We start from the raw sequence: 12548 nt of genomic DNA, 5'->3' as shown, positions 1-12548 counted from the left end.
GCTGGGATCCAGCATTGAGTGCAGGGGGTGGTGCTGGCCCGGACTGGGGAGCTGAGGGAATATCATGGAATGGTTTGGGTTGGAAGGGACATTAAATCACACCCAGTGCCACCCCTGCCATGGCAGGGACACCTCCCATGCTCCAGCCTGGCCTTGGGCACTGCCAGGGATCCAGGGGTGGCCACAGCTGATCCAGGAATTCCATCCCAGCCTCTGCACCCTCGCAGGGAACAATTCCTGACCAATATCCCATCCATCCCATCCATCCCATCCATCCCATCCATCCCATCCATGCCATCCCTCTGGCAGTGGGACCCATCCCTGTGTCCTGTCCCTCCATGGCACAGAGCTGGGGGAGAGGAGGCTTTGCCAAGCAGCTCCTCAGCAGATCATGACAAAGGGCACGAGTCAAATCCTTACAGAGAAGTGACTCATGTTTGTCTGCTACTCCACTTTTGCAGCGCTCAGACCTCAAGAAAGGCTATGGAAATAGCTCAGAGGAGAATCACTGAGAAATAAAAAGTATTAAAGGAAAATATGTTTTCCAAAAATACTCCATGAGCCACTTCAGCTCATCAAAGAGATGGCTCACCTTCATCTGTCAGTCCCTGCATGGGAATCAGCTCCAGTCATGAAAGGTCTGGTCCAAAAGGTTCCTTTCTCCAATTAATTCATGATGTTACTTTATTCAGACAAAAGACCTACAGGATTAAATCACTCTCCCCAAATTAAGATGCTTGTCTCTGACAGATACCTGTATATTTCATTTTATGTGGTTGTTTACATCGTTTTATCAACTTCCTTGACAGCAGATTCTAAAATGTGCCTACTCAGAAACTGCAGTTTAAAATAGAAAAAAAAAAAAGTATAGTCAACAGAACTGTGACAATTTGAGAGGCAGGCAAGGAAATCCTCTGTCTTATTTCAACGTGAAGGGGTTGGTCACGGTGTTACCTGCACTGTGTACTCTAGGTGCTAAGAGGTGTCATTTTCAGGTTCGTTTACCCTGGTATTACTATTATTGCAAGTTTGCTCTGGGTGCAATCAGGACTTTCTGAGAACAATCCCTGAGGAAGGAGCTTTGTGTTTGTTTGAGTTCTGTAATGACTCAGAGCTGGGGCTGCCTGGTGAGTGGGTATTGCACCAACCCATCCAGCCCTCGCTTGGGCTCTTCTGTTAACATACAAAATCTCAAAAAGTTTCTCCTTGATCTAAATGCAACGAGAGACAGCAGCAGCAACACCTAGGAAAATGAACTTTGCCATATAAAAAATGGCTGAGTCCGTGTTTACTTTGGCTGGAAGACAAATCACACATCATTTAGCTCTCCTCTACCCACAGAAGATTAACAAATACTTTCTAATCTCACATTCTTCACATTTATACACCACTGGCATCACTCCTGATCTATGCTAAGTGAGATCACTGCCAGGATCTTTGCGTTTAGGTATTTAAAATAAGAGTTGTGAGCAGCAAAAAGCCAGAAAATGTCAGCACAACTGTCACAGAGCGAGTGGAAGGTCATGGCAAAGTTGTTCTCAATTTGCGCAGAACCAGTGACTCACAAGGTAAATAAATTCTCACATTTGTCTCCCCAGGTTTAGTGCAGCTCTCAATTTTTAGCCTAACTGCTTTTCTTGAAAACAAAAAAGAAACTGAAGGCGGCGAATTTATTATTTTGTGTGCTTGGCTTTCATCCTCTCTGCCCACGAAACTTTTCCTTTACACAAAGAAAATGCAGAGTTTGGTGATGGAGCCATAAACAAAAGTCCTTGCAGTGTCTCCTGCAATCCAATTGGAGCTTCTCAGTGAAACCTACACGTCCAGTTGTATATCCTAGAAACAAAATATTTTGTTATAGCTGTTGCTGAAATCACAAGCACATGAACTGACACAGACATTCAGGGTGTGTTATCAGGGGAGTATTCACATTCATTCTGAATTCATCAGAGTATATTTTCTTGGCTGACTCACAGTCCCATATATACGTATCATTCACTTACGGACGTTTTATTAGAGGAAAAGAGTTTACATTGAAAGATTACACAAGTGTGACATTGCAGAGCCATGAGTCACACATCTTTGTGTACAGCGTTACCATGCATTCAGTGTATTGATTCTGCTCCAGTCACAGAAGTTTGGCTGCTCCTTCTGGCCAACCTGTGAACCTTGAGAATGAAAGCTATAGAAAGTTAAACAAGAGAGATTCCTGGTTTTAAAACACGTGTGGCTATTGAAACGATCATTTACTCACCCTAGCAACCGAGTTTTCCCGAGGTGGTTAAACACAGCCACAAGCCTGGGATGGGCTCTGGTGAACAGGCTCGAAGTGCTTGGGAGAACCAGAGCCCATCAAGGGCATTGTTCCTTCCCCTAAACCTGAGAGCTGCTCTCCTGCACCCTCCTGGTTTCCAGCTCACTTAGAAACCCCTCTAAAAGTTTCCTTTGCAATACAGAGGGGCAAAGGAGAAAGCACAGCTTTCTTTGAACAGGCTCACAAAGAATCAATCTATCCCTTGACAGATCATAGATTTCCCCTTTCAGATCTGTCACTTTTGCTCCTGGATGGTGGCCAAGCAGCCACGATCCTCAGAAACAGGAGTCTGGAGCACGTTATCAGGAGTTATAGGAGAATTGCTCCTTCAGAGTCAGCATCTGAGCTAGAGGCCAAGGTAAGGGAGAAGAACAATGTTCCCTTCTGAAAAATCAACCCCAAGACCATAAATTGCTTACGACCAGCAGAGATCACAGAAGCTACGTGCATTCTTTCTCTCATAATGTCACATTGCAACATTAATTTTGGCAATCTTCGTGCAGCAAATGGAAATCCTGCTACAGATTTGGACTTCCATTAAATGTAAAACTCCAGCAAAGACCGTACAAGAGTGGCATCAAACACCTTTCTGTCAGCACCAAGGTGCATCAGGGACCTTTAGGGTGACCAGTGTGCCAAGGGACCTGATCCTCAGCTCAGTTTACCCATGGGAGCAGGGCACGTCTCTCTCCCCCACTGTTCTCCTGACACCTTCCACTCTTCTCCCACCTTCTTTTTCTCATTCTGGCTGCACCACATGCCCCAGGGATGAGGCTGGGTTGTGGGGCAGCTGCTCTGAGGTGTGGGGGGATCAAACCCCTAATTCTTGGTGTCATTCTCAGTGTCCCCAGGGCAAGGACCCCTCAGTGCTGCCTTCCCACAGCAGAGCCTTGTTGAAGCTCGTAGCTATCAGTGTCCTCCCATGTCACAGATGCTCCCTCGCTGTTTCCAGGGCAGGGTCCCCTTATCCTACCCAAGACCCTCACGGTGTCTCTTAGCACAGCACAGGGTCCCTGCAGCAGGGAGCAGAGATCCCTTTGCGTTCCCTAAGCTCACTTGTGGCAGAGACCCCTCAATGTCCCCCTGCTCGAACCGGGGGTCGCGGCTCTCCGGCCCCTGTCCCGCCCGGGGGTCGCGGCTCTCCGGCCCCTGTCCCACCCGGGAGTCGCAGCTCTCCTGCCCTGCCCGAACCGGGGGTCGCGGCTCTCCGGCCCCTGTCCCACCCGGGGGTCGCGGCTCCCGGGCCGCCCCTGCCCCGCAGCGAGGGGAGGGCTGCGGAGGGGGCCCGTCCCCGCTCCGCTCCGCCCCGCTCGGGCTGGGACCGCCGCCGCCGCCGCGTCCTTTTATACCGGGGCTAAATTTAGGCTGCGCCCGAGCCGCTGCCTCCCGCCCGCCCCGTCCGGGACGCGTTTCCTCCGCTCCTCGCAATTGGCCTGAGGCCGCCCGCGCCCGCGTTATAAGGTGCGGAGGGCGGCCGGCCGCGCTCGTCCCGCACCATGGCGCTGAGCGACACCGCCCTGCCCTCCTTCGCCACCTTCGCCAGCCCGTGCCGCGAGAAAGCCCTGCACGAAGTGAGTGTCCCCGGCGGCACCGACGGCCCCGCGCCCCGAGCCCGTCCCCGCCGCGTCCCCCCGGCCGAGCGGCGCCTCTAACCCTGTCCCTTTTCTCTCTCTCCCCAGAGGTGGAAGTGTGAGCAGGAGGCCAAGACCCCCGGCGGCACCTGGGGCGGCCTCTCGCCGCGCAAAGAGGATGAGGATCTCAACAACGTGCTGGATTTTATCCTTTCCATGGGCAGCGATGGCTACGGCCAGGGCGCTGCCGGCGGGGATTATCCCCCTGCCCAAAGCGACAGCGGTGGCTTTTACCAGACAAACCCGTCCCCGGGATGCTACGATGCCCTGGAGCAGGGCAGCCCCCCGCCCTACAACGCCGGCATCGTGCCGGAGATGATGCGCTCCGAGATGGACTCCAACTATTGCCCCCCTGGCAGCGTCCACGGCCGCTTCTTCGTGACACCCACCTTCGGGGGCCCGCAGTTCGTTGAGAACATTAAGCCCGAGCCCGACATGGACAATTATGGACCGGTGCTGGGTCTGGTGCCCCAGGCTTGCCCAAAGATCAAGCAGGAGGGCAACGCGACGTGCATGATGGCCTACGAGCAGCCGCGGGTGGCCAGCTCCCCGCAGATCCCCGGGGCAGAGACGCCCCCGCTGAGCCCCGACGATCTCATGGTGGGCGAGTGCCACACGCAGATGATGTGCCCCTCGTCCGTGTCCTACCAGCAGAGCTACCACCCGGCCTCCGGCTTCCACCACCCGCAGACCCACCTCCAGTACCAGAACACCTCCCAGTTTGGCCTTTTCGAGGACAGCCTGCCCTTACAGCCCTCAGCTCCTCGGGGCATGCTCACCCCTCCTTCCTCCCCTCTGGAGCTGCTGGACTCCAAACCCAAGCGGGGACGGCGGTCCTGGCCGAGGAAGAGGACGGCCACCCACACGTGCAGCTACGCGGGCTGTGGGAAGACCTACACCAAGAGCTCACACCTGAAGGCTCACCTCAGGACGCACACAGGTAATTATTGCTGATGGCCTTGCTGTGGAGATGTGCTGTGTGCCGCTTGGGATAACCCCGTGTAAAAATAAAACCAGTTTCCAGCCCAGGCTTTTACCCTGTAGTCTGTTGAATTCACAGCTCTGTGACATCCAGGTGTTTACCTATGTGGTCAAAGCTTTTCTAAGGGCTTCTAAAGCCTTTTCTCCAAAGATTTTCACTGCAGCTATAGGCGAAAATCTTTGGAGAAAAAGCTTTAGAGAGGGCTTTGGAGAAAGGGGTTTTATAGTAATGGCATTTCTAGTAATTGAGCTTACAAGCAGTTGGATCTTGGTAGTGAATACAGGGATACAGAAAGGGTTTTGGAGGAAGGGCTTTATAGTAAAGGTATTTCTAGTAATTGAGCTTACAAGCAGTTGGATCTTGGTAGCAAGTACAGGGATACAGAAAGGCTTTGGAGGAAGGGGTTTATAGTAAAGGTATTTCTAGTAACTGAGTTTACAAGCAGTTGGATCTTGGTAGCGAATACAGGGATACAGAAAGGCTTTGGAGGAAGGGGTTTATAGTAAAGGTATTTCTAGTAACTGAGTTTACAAGCAGTTGGATCTTGGTAGCGCGTACCGGGATACGCCACAACAAACCCCGGCAGGTTGCCCGGAGTGTGATGCCACGCTGAGTCACGCTGTCCCGTCTCCCCGAACAGGTGAGAAGCCCTACCACTGCAACTGGGAAGGCTGCGGCTGGAAATTCGCGCGCTCGGACGAGCTCACCCGGCACTACCGCAAGCACACGGGCCACCGGCCCTTCCAGTGCCACCTGTGTGACCGGGCCTTCTCCCGCTCGGACCACCTGGCCCTGCACATGAAGCGGCACATGTAGCCCACCGTGCCGCCAGCGGGACCGTGTTTGACTGCTCAGGTGCACAGGGGTGAGGAATCTGTAGCTGGTACTACACAGGGAAGGCACCGCCCGACGCGCCAGGACGGACGCGGAGGATCCCACGCGAGGATGCTCAGCCGTGCCCCAGGCAGGGACCTGCCCGTCCCGGTCAGCAAGGAGGACAAGGGGTTAATAATTTATGCAGCTTCTGTGAAGGGTAAACTCCGTAAGACTCCATACAGATTGTATAGAAGAAGCTGTAAATATGTTTTTTATTTTTTTTTTCCCCCCCTCCCCCCGATTCTAACTGCCCGTTCCTAAGCTTTACAAGACAATGTTTGTATGGAAACTGCCTGAAGTTGACCCTAGAAGAGATTAAATGAATGTTTCTGTAGCTAACGATGTTAGTTTAGATCTCAGTTGAAGGCATGGCTAAGAGAACACTCCTCTTGTTAGACTGTTTGGTTCACAGGTGCAATAGTATTCTTGTTTGCCATGATCTACACTAGAAGTACAGGGCTTGATGTCTTGTAAGAAAGTAACCTATTTACTGTAATTTTTTATATATTGTAAATAATTTTATACAATGAGAAATATTGTATATGTAAATAGAAGACAAATGGGTATTTTGCCTATTTTCTGTTTTTATAAAAACGTAATTTTTCAATGGTTGAAAACATTTCATCTTTTTAATAAAATAAGTTTTTAATTGCTGTGATTTTTATTCTCCTTTGAGATATCCCTGTTACCTTTTTTCCTGATAGCTGGACCAGCAACCACCTGATTGTGTTTCGAATTATCAACAACTGTAACAAGACATTTACAAAAATCCGAGCCATGGATTTGTCTGAAATAGACAACAGAGTAAGTAAGGTATTCTCACTGGTAAATAAGACCTAGTACAGTGCTTTATCAAAAAATCAAATAGGAAAGTAGATCATATTCAAAATATACTTCCTAAAAATGGTTAAGTAAGCAACACTGTAATTTCAGTCTCATTTCTAGTTTATGCTAGACTATTTTAATAGCATTCTTAATGTTTTCCAGATGCAGTTCTAGTTTTGCCAACAGTGTGTGGGTTTTTACTATAAATTTAAACACTGCATTTTTGTAATTATGGGGGCTTATTTTAAGGCATTCTTGTACATAAATTATCCTTGTTCTCAAGAACTCACTGCAGAATTCCAATGGAACAGTAGTGGAATTCAAGAATGAATTCACAACACAGGTTAAAATACCTTCATAACTCATTCCCCAAAACTGAAATTCACTTAATAATTTGCAGTGCCACCTAGATTTCAGGAGTTAAGACAGTTATTAACAATCTGGGGGGGAAATCAACCAGGAATTGAGATTCTGAAAACCAATTGCAAGTAAACTGGATTCTGCAGCAGCTATAGCAGAAAAGACGGCTAAAAAAGTTAAATTGGGCCCCTAAAAAATTATTCAGAGCTGTAAATGAGCTCAGAAGGCCAGGCAGTAAATCCAAGGGTTTGTTCTGACACTGATGGGCATCCTCTGTCTTTAAAGCTCCTGTGTTGTGGTGAGTTCTGATACTCGTGCATCACTGCTAATCAAATTTGCAGATTCAGCTTAATATTGCTGCATTTTCCCCTTAAAATATGGACACTTGCAGCTTGGTTTTAATCAAGATTGTGACCTTTTTTCTGACTTTACATGCTAGAATACACAAGAATGAAATCAACAGGAATGCATTTAGAGTAACTACAAATATAGCTGTTCTTCTGTGAAAGCAGAGCTGAAGCTGATCATGTGGAACAGATGTATTTTGGGCTTCTAATCATTGGCATGGAAGAACGAGTTCCACATTTCACTTTTGTAGTTCTTTCAGAGTGAAATAGAAGGGAGCTCTAGTGTTTCTTCATCAAAAACAAAACTCATTTATTTGCTAGAAAAAAAAAATTGCACAATCTAATTCCAGAAAGTGAGGATGACTTAAAGATGTTCTAAACTTGGCACACTCATTGTTGCAACAGTTCTAGGTATTTCCTTCTCTTTCCCCATAGCTGAATATTTTCATATTTCATATTTCAGCATGTCCTTTGGTGTTTATAACTTTAGGAAGACAATTTTAAAAATTCTTGCCCTCATCTCTTCATGCTCACCTGGCTTTCCCTTGCTCCTTCTGAAGGAGTGGAAATGGTTGTAGTCATGTAGTTTAAAGCATTCCCAGTTTTTGTTATAACAGTGCAAGCTTAAACAATTCTCTTTTTTTTTCTGATGCAATTTAAAAGACAAAGAGCCCCATATCTGCCTTGGGAAGGGCCCAGCCAGAGCTTTCCAGGGATGGAGGAGATCTTGAAGCATCACAATATCACAGCACAGTTATCTGGCTCTGCTGGTCCCCAGCCCTCTCCTGTCCTCTGGCTGGTCTGATCGGTTTTCTCCCCTTCCAAATCCTCAGCCTGGAGAAGAAAATGCTCCAAGGAGAGCTCAGAGCCCCTTCCAGTGCTCAAAAGGGCTCCAAGAGAGCTGGAGAGGGACTTTAGACAGGATTTAAGTGACAGGACACAGGGAATGTCTTCACACGGCCAGAGAGCAGGGTTAGATGGGACATTGGGAAAAAATTCTTCCCTGTGAGGGGGGTGAGGGACTGGAATAGAATTCCCAGAGAAATTGTCACTGTTTCATCCCTGGAAATGCTCAAAGCCAGCTTGGACGGGGTTTGGAGCATCCTGATCCAGTGGGAGGTGTCCCTGCCCATGGCAGGGGTGGAACAGGAGGGACTTGGGGCTCCCTTCCAACCCAAACCACTCTGGGGCTCTGTGATTCCAGAGCAGCTGCAGCTGTGAGTGAGGGGCACGAAGGCTTTGTGTGCTGCTTTGTGCAGAAATAAAATCACCAACCCTTAAAAACCTCTCATGTGGCTCCTCTGCAGCACCCATTGGGTGCTTCTCCTCCTCCAGCGCCTCAGAATGACAGCACCCAAATCTGCCTTTGCTGCAGGTGAGAGTCTCCCTGGGAGGGTTTCCACCTCTGCTCCTGCTCACTAAAACCTCTTCAGATAAGACAGCTGATATCTGCTATCAGGCAGATTTTTGTGTTGCCAAGTAGTGCTCAGACCCCGATGAGAAGTGATGCTCTCTGAGTGTTCAGATTGGTGACTCGACTGAAAATAGAGCACAGGAATCCTCTACATAAATATAACATACATATAAAAATATATAAAGTCAGTCCTCTGAATGCTGGAAGGGATGGGGGGACAAAGCACTAATAAAAGTTCACAAGAAACTTTCTTGTCATTGTTTAAGGGAGGGCATTTGTGATAATAGCTGTGTGGTCTTTACAGGAAACTGCCTGTTCTTGAATCTTGAGATCATCTTGTAGTGGAGAAAAAAGAGATGCTGATCTCATTCTTCTCACATTCTATTATGAGTAATTTGCAACTCTTTTTTTTTTTTTTTTTTTTTTTCCTTTCTTTAATTGTTTTAAATGAGTACATCCAAAGATATGCTGTAATTCCAGTGATCTACCCAGCCTCCCCTAGTCAGCAGGAAACCACTAATGCTCCACATCTTCTAATAACTGACCATCAGGTTGTCATCTCTTAAGTAATTTTGTTCTAATTAACCGTCTGCCTCCCAGGCAGCATCCAGTGACCACAATCTGCAGCTATTGTGGATTTGATTTGAACATACCAGGGAAAGGAAAAAACTACAGATGTTGTAGTTGAACCTAATGGGAGGAAATATTGAGGATTTGATTTTAACATACCATGGAAAGGAAAAAACTACAGAAGTTGTAGTTAAACCTAATGGAAGGAAATGTAGAGTCCATTGAAAACAAGGTTTTCACACATATTAATATAAGATACCACAGCCATGGGCTCCCTGTTGTTGTAAGATGGATTGTGAGGTGAGTTAGAGCAGGTTAAGTGCAGAAATGAGAAAATCCTGCACAATGATCCCAGTGAAAAGGGAGGTGAATATTGCCAAACTCAGGAACCAGTCACTGCTCAGAATTGGATTATTCCACGTGGAGTTTCAGAGCGTTGTTTCACTCTGCTAAAAATGGTTTTTCCTCACGCACTGACTTGAGAAGAGTCAGTAGAAGTCCTCTGAGATGGGACCTCACTGTCAGAACTGTAATTCTGAACCAGCCCAGAGCAGGGCCGGGTCCAGCTGCTGCAGGGCTGTGTGGCTCGGTCCCCTTTTGGGTCTTGAAGGTGCCACAGTGCCCTGTGTGCATCCAGCACCACCCCAGCACCAATCCAGCACCCTGTGCATACCCAGCATCAATCCAGAACCAATCCAGAACCAATCCAGAACCAATCCAGAACCAATCCAGAACCAATCCAACACCCTGTGCATACCCAGCACCAATCCAGAACCAATCCAGAACCGATCCAACACTGGTGACACGGCCCAGCACCACACCAGCACCAATCCAGCATCAATCCAGCACCCTGTGCATACCCAACACCATCCCAGCACCAATCTAGCACCACACCAGCATTGGTGAAACAGCCCAGCACCACACCAGCACTACCCCAGCACCCTGTGCTCACTCAGCACCAATCCAGAACCAATCCAGCACCGGTGACACAGCCCAGCACCACACCAGCACCAATCCAGCACCACACCAGCACTGGTGAAACAGCCCAGCAGCACCTCAGCAACACCTCAGCACACTGTGCATACCAAACACCATCCCAGCACCATCCCAGCACCACACCAGCATCACCCCAGCAGATTGTGCATGCTCAGCACCATCCCAGCACCACCTTAGCACCCTGTGCATACCCAGCACCACCAGCTCAGCAGATTTTGCACACCCAGCAGCCCCCCAGCACCCTGTGCATACCCAGCATCACCAGCCCAGCACCCTGTGCATGCCCAGGGGCACCCCAGCACCCTTTGAAAGAGCCCAGCAGCAGCACCCCAGCACTCTGTGCATGCCCAGCACCACCAGCTCAGCAGATTTTGCACACCCAGCAGCCCCCCAGCACCCTGGGCATACCCAGCACCATCACCCCAGCACCCTGTGCATACCCAGCAGCCCCCCATCACCATGTGCACGCCCAGCACCATCACCCCAGCACCCTGTGCATACCCAACACCACCAGCCCAGCAGATTTTGCATACCCAGCAGACCCTCAGCACCCTGTGCATGCCCAGGGGCACCCCAGCACCATCCCAGAACCACACCGGCATCCCCCCAGCACCCTGTGCACACCCAGCACCACCAGCTCAGCAGATTTTGCACACCCAGCAGCCCCCCAGCACCGTGGGCATACCCAGCACCATAATTCCAGCACCCTGTGCATATCCAGCAGCCCCCCAGCACCATCCCAGAACCACACCAGCATCACCCCAGCACCCTGGGCATGCCCAGCAGCCCCCCAGCACCTTGTGCATGGCCAGGGGCACCCCAGCACCCTGTGGAACAGCCCAGCAGCCCCCCAGCCCTCTGAGCACAGCCAGCATCAGGCTGCACACCACCAGCCCTGTGGTGGCACGGCAGCAGTGCCTGTGGAACAGCCCAGCACCTCTCCAGCACGCCGTGCACAGCCAGCACCCAGCACAGCAGCAGGCAGGACACTTTCAAATGGCTTTTTTTTTTTTTTTTAACCCTAAAGTGGAAGGCTGGACCAGAAACCCCGTGGCCTTTCTGGAAAGTTATTTTAGATTCAGTATTGCAGCTAATGACATCCGGAAGAGCTGAAGCTTTGGGGCTGGGCATGGCTCACCTCGTGCATTTCAACCTGTGCGAGCCCTTGGTTACTCACAGCCATTTACAAACTGCCTGAAAACATTGGCTGGCTCGAAACTTTGGTCTTCCATCCACAAGAATGCCAAAATAAGTTTGTCCACTCTTCAAATTATAGGATTGTGTGGTTCTGTGGTTTTCTGTGGTAGAAGCTCTGTGGTTTCTTAAGCTATTTTGTGCACCTCTAACACAGAGTAGCTGTTAGGCTTTGCTTAAATTGAATTTTTGAAGCCAGAACCCCAAGCTCTAGCAATTTCTTTTGCTATATTTAGAAAAAAACAACTACAACAAAGTCATGTAGCCATCACTATGGTGACCAGCAAAAAATTCATCCCAAACCCCATGTAATTTAGCAGGGAGAAATCCATCCCCATTGCTAGCATCCAAAACCTACTTGGTGGCATCTACAAAATTTAAAATTCCTGGGTGTCCTCGCTGCTCTCAGCTGGGTCTGTCCCAGGTCCTGCCTGTGCAGGACAATGCTCTGAATTTATGTCCTAAATGCTGAGAATGAAGAAATCAGAGTTTTGAACTCTGCAGCAGCTCCCCTGCCAGGGCCCAGGAGTTCTGACTCCTTATGTCACAAAGAAATATCTGGAATATCATTTTGGATATGATCTCCTGTGACATTTCATATATTAGGTGAATAACTACTGAGCCAGAGGCTTAAACACAAGAGAAAAAAACCACACAAAAATATCCTCAGATCCCAACAACCACTTATTTACAGCCTGTGTAATGACAGCATGAGTTTTGTTATCTTAATGATTTTATATGTATATTATATTGCAAAATATGGGATACAGAATGCCTGGATGTCCTTTCTGTGGAAGCAAGGGCTTTTTCATTCTGAAAATTGTGATCAAGGACCTTAATGGGAAGTTGAACAGCAGAAATACATTGTGTATGCTGCAGGCAGGGCCCTGTGAGATTTCACCAATTAGGAAGGCTGTAGCAATTTTACGAGACGCTGCATCAGCACCAATAAAAAGTTTTAATTGTGGTGATAACATTAAAAAAAAAATAAAAGGCAACCAGACAGGAGGGAAAAGGTTCTCAGAGTGACTACACTGGT

General features: G+C 48.8%; 1 protein-coding gene across 1 annotated transcript; it reads left to right on the top strand.

Moving 5' to 3' along the window:
* The first annotated feature begins 3717 nt into the window (after window positions 1-3717).
* Window positions 3718-6461, top strand: KLF2 (KLF transcription factor 2). The gene is made up of 3 exons (XM_074528769.1): window positions 3718-3885; window positions 3994-4885; window positions 5568-6461. Exons 1-3 carry the CDS (start codon window positions 3811-3813, stop codon window positions 5741-5743), a joined length of 1143 nt encoding a protein of 380 aa, XP_074384870.1. The 5' UTR covers window positions 3718-3810; the 3' UTR covers window positions 5744-6461.
* The last annotated feature ends 6087 nt before the right edge of the window (window positions 6462-12548 follow it).

Source organism: Zonotrichia albicollis, chromosome 29 (assembly GCF_047830755.1).
Source record: "Zonotrichia albicollis isolate bZonAlb1 chromosome 29, bZonAlb1.hap1, whole genome shotgun sequence".
Classification (NCBI taxonomy): Eukaryota; Metazoa; Chordata; class Aves; order Passeriformes; family Passerellidae; genus Zonotrichia; species Zonotrichia albicollis.
The sequence above is the reverse complement of the archived record's forward strand: the minus strand, read 5'-3'. Positions and strand labels throughout refer to the sequence as shown.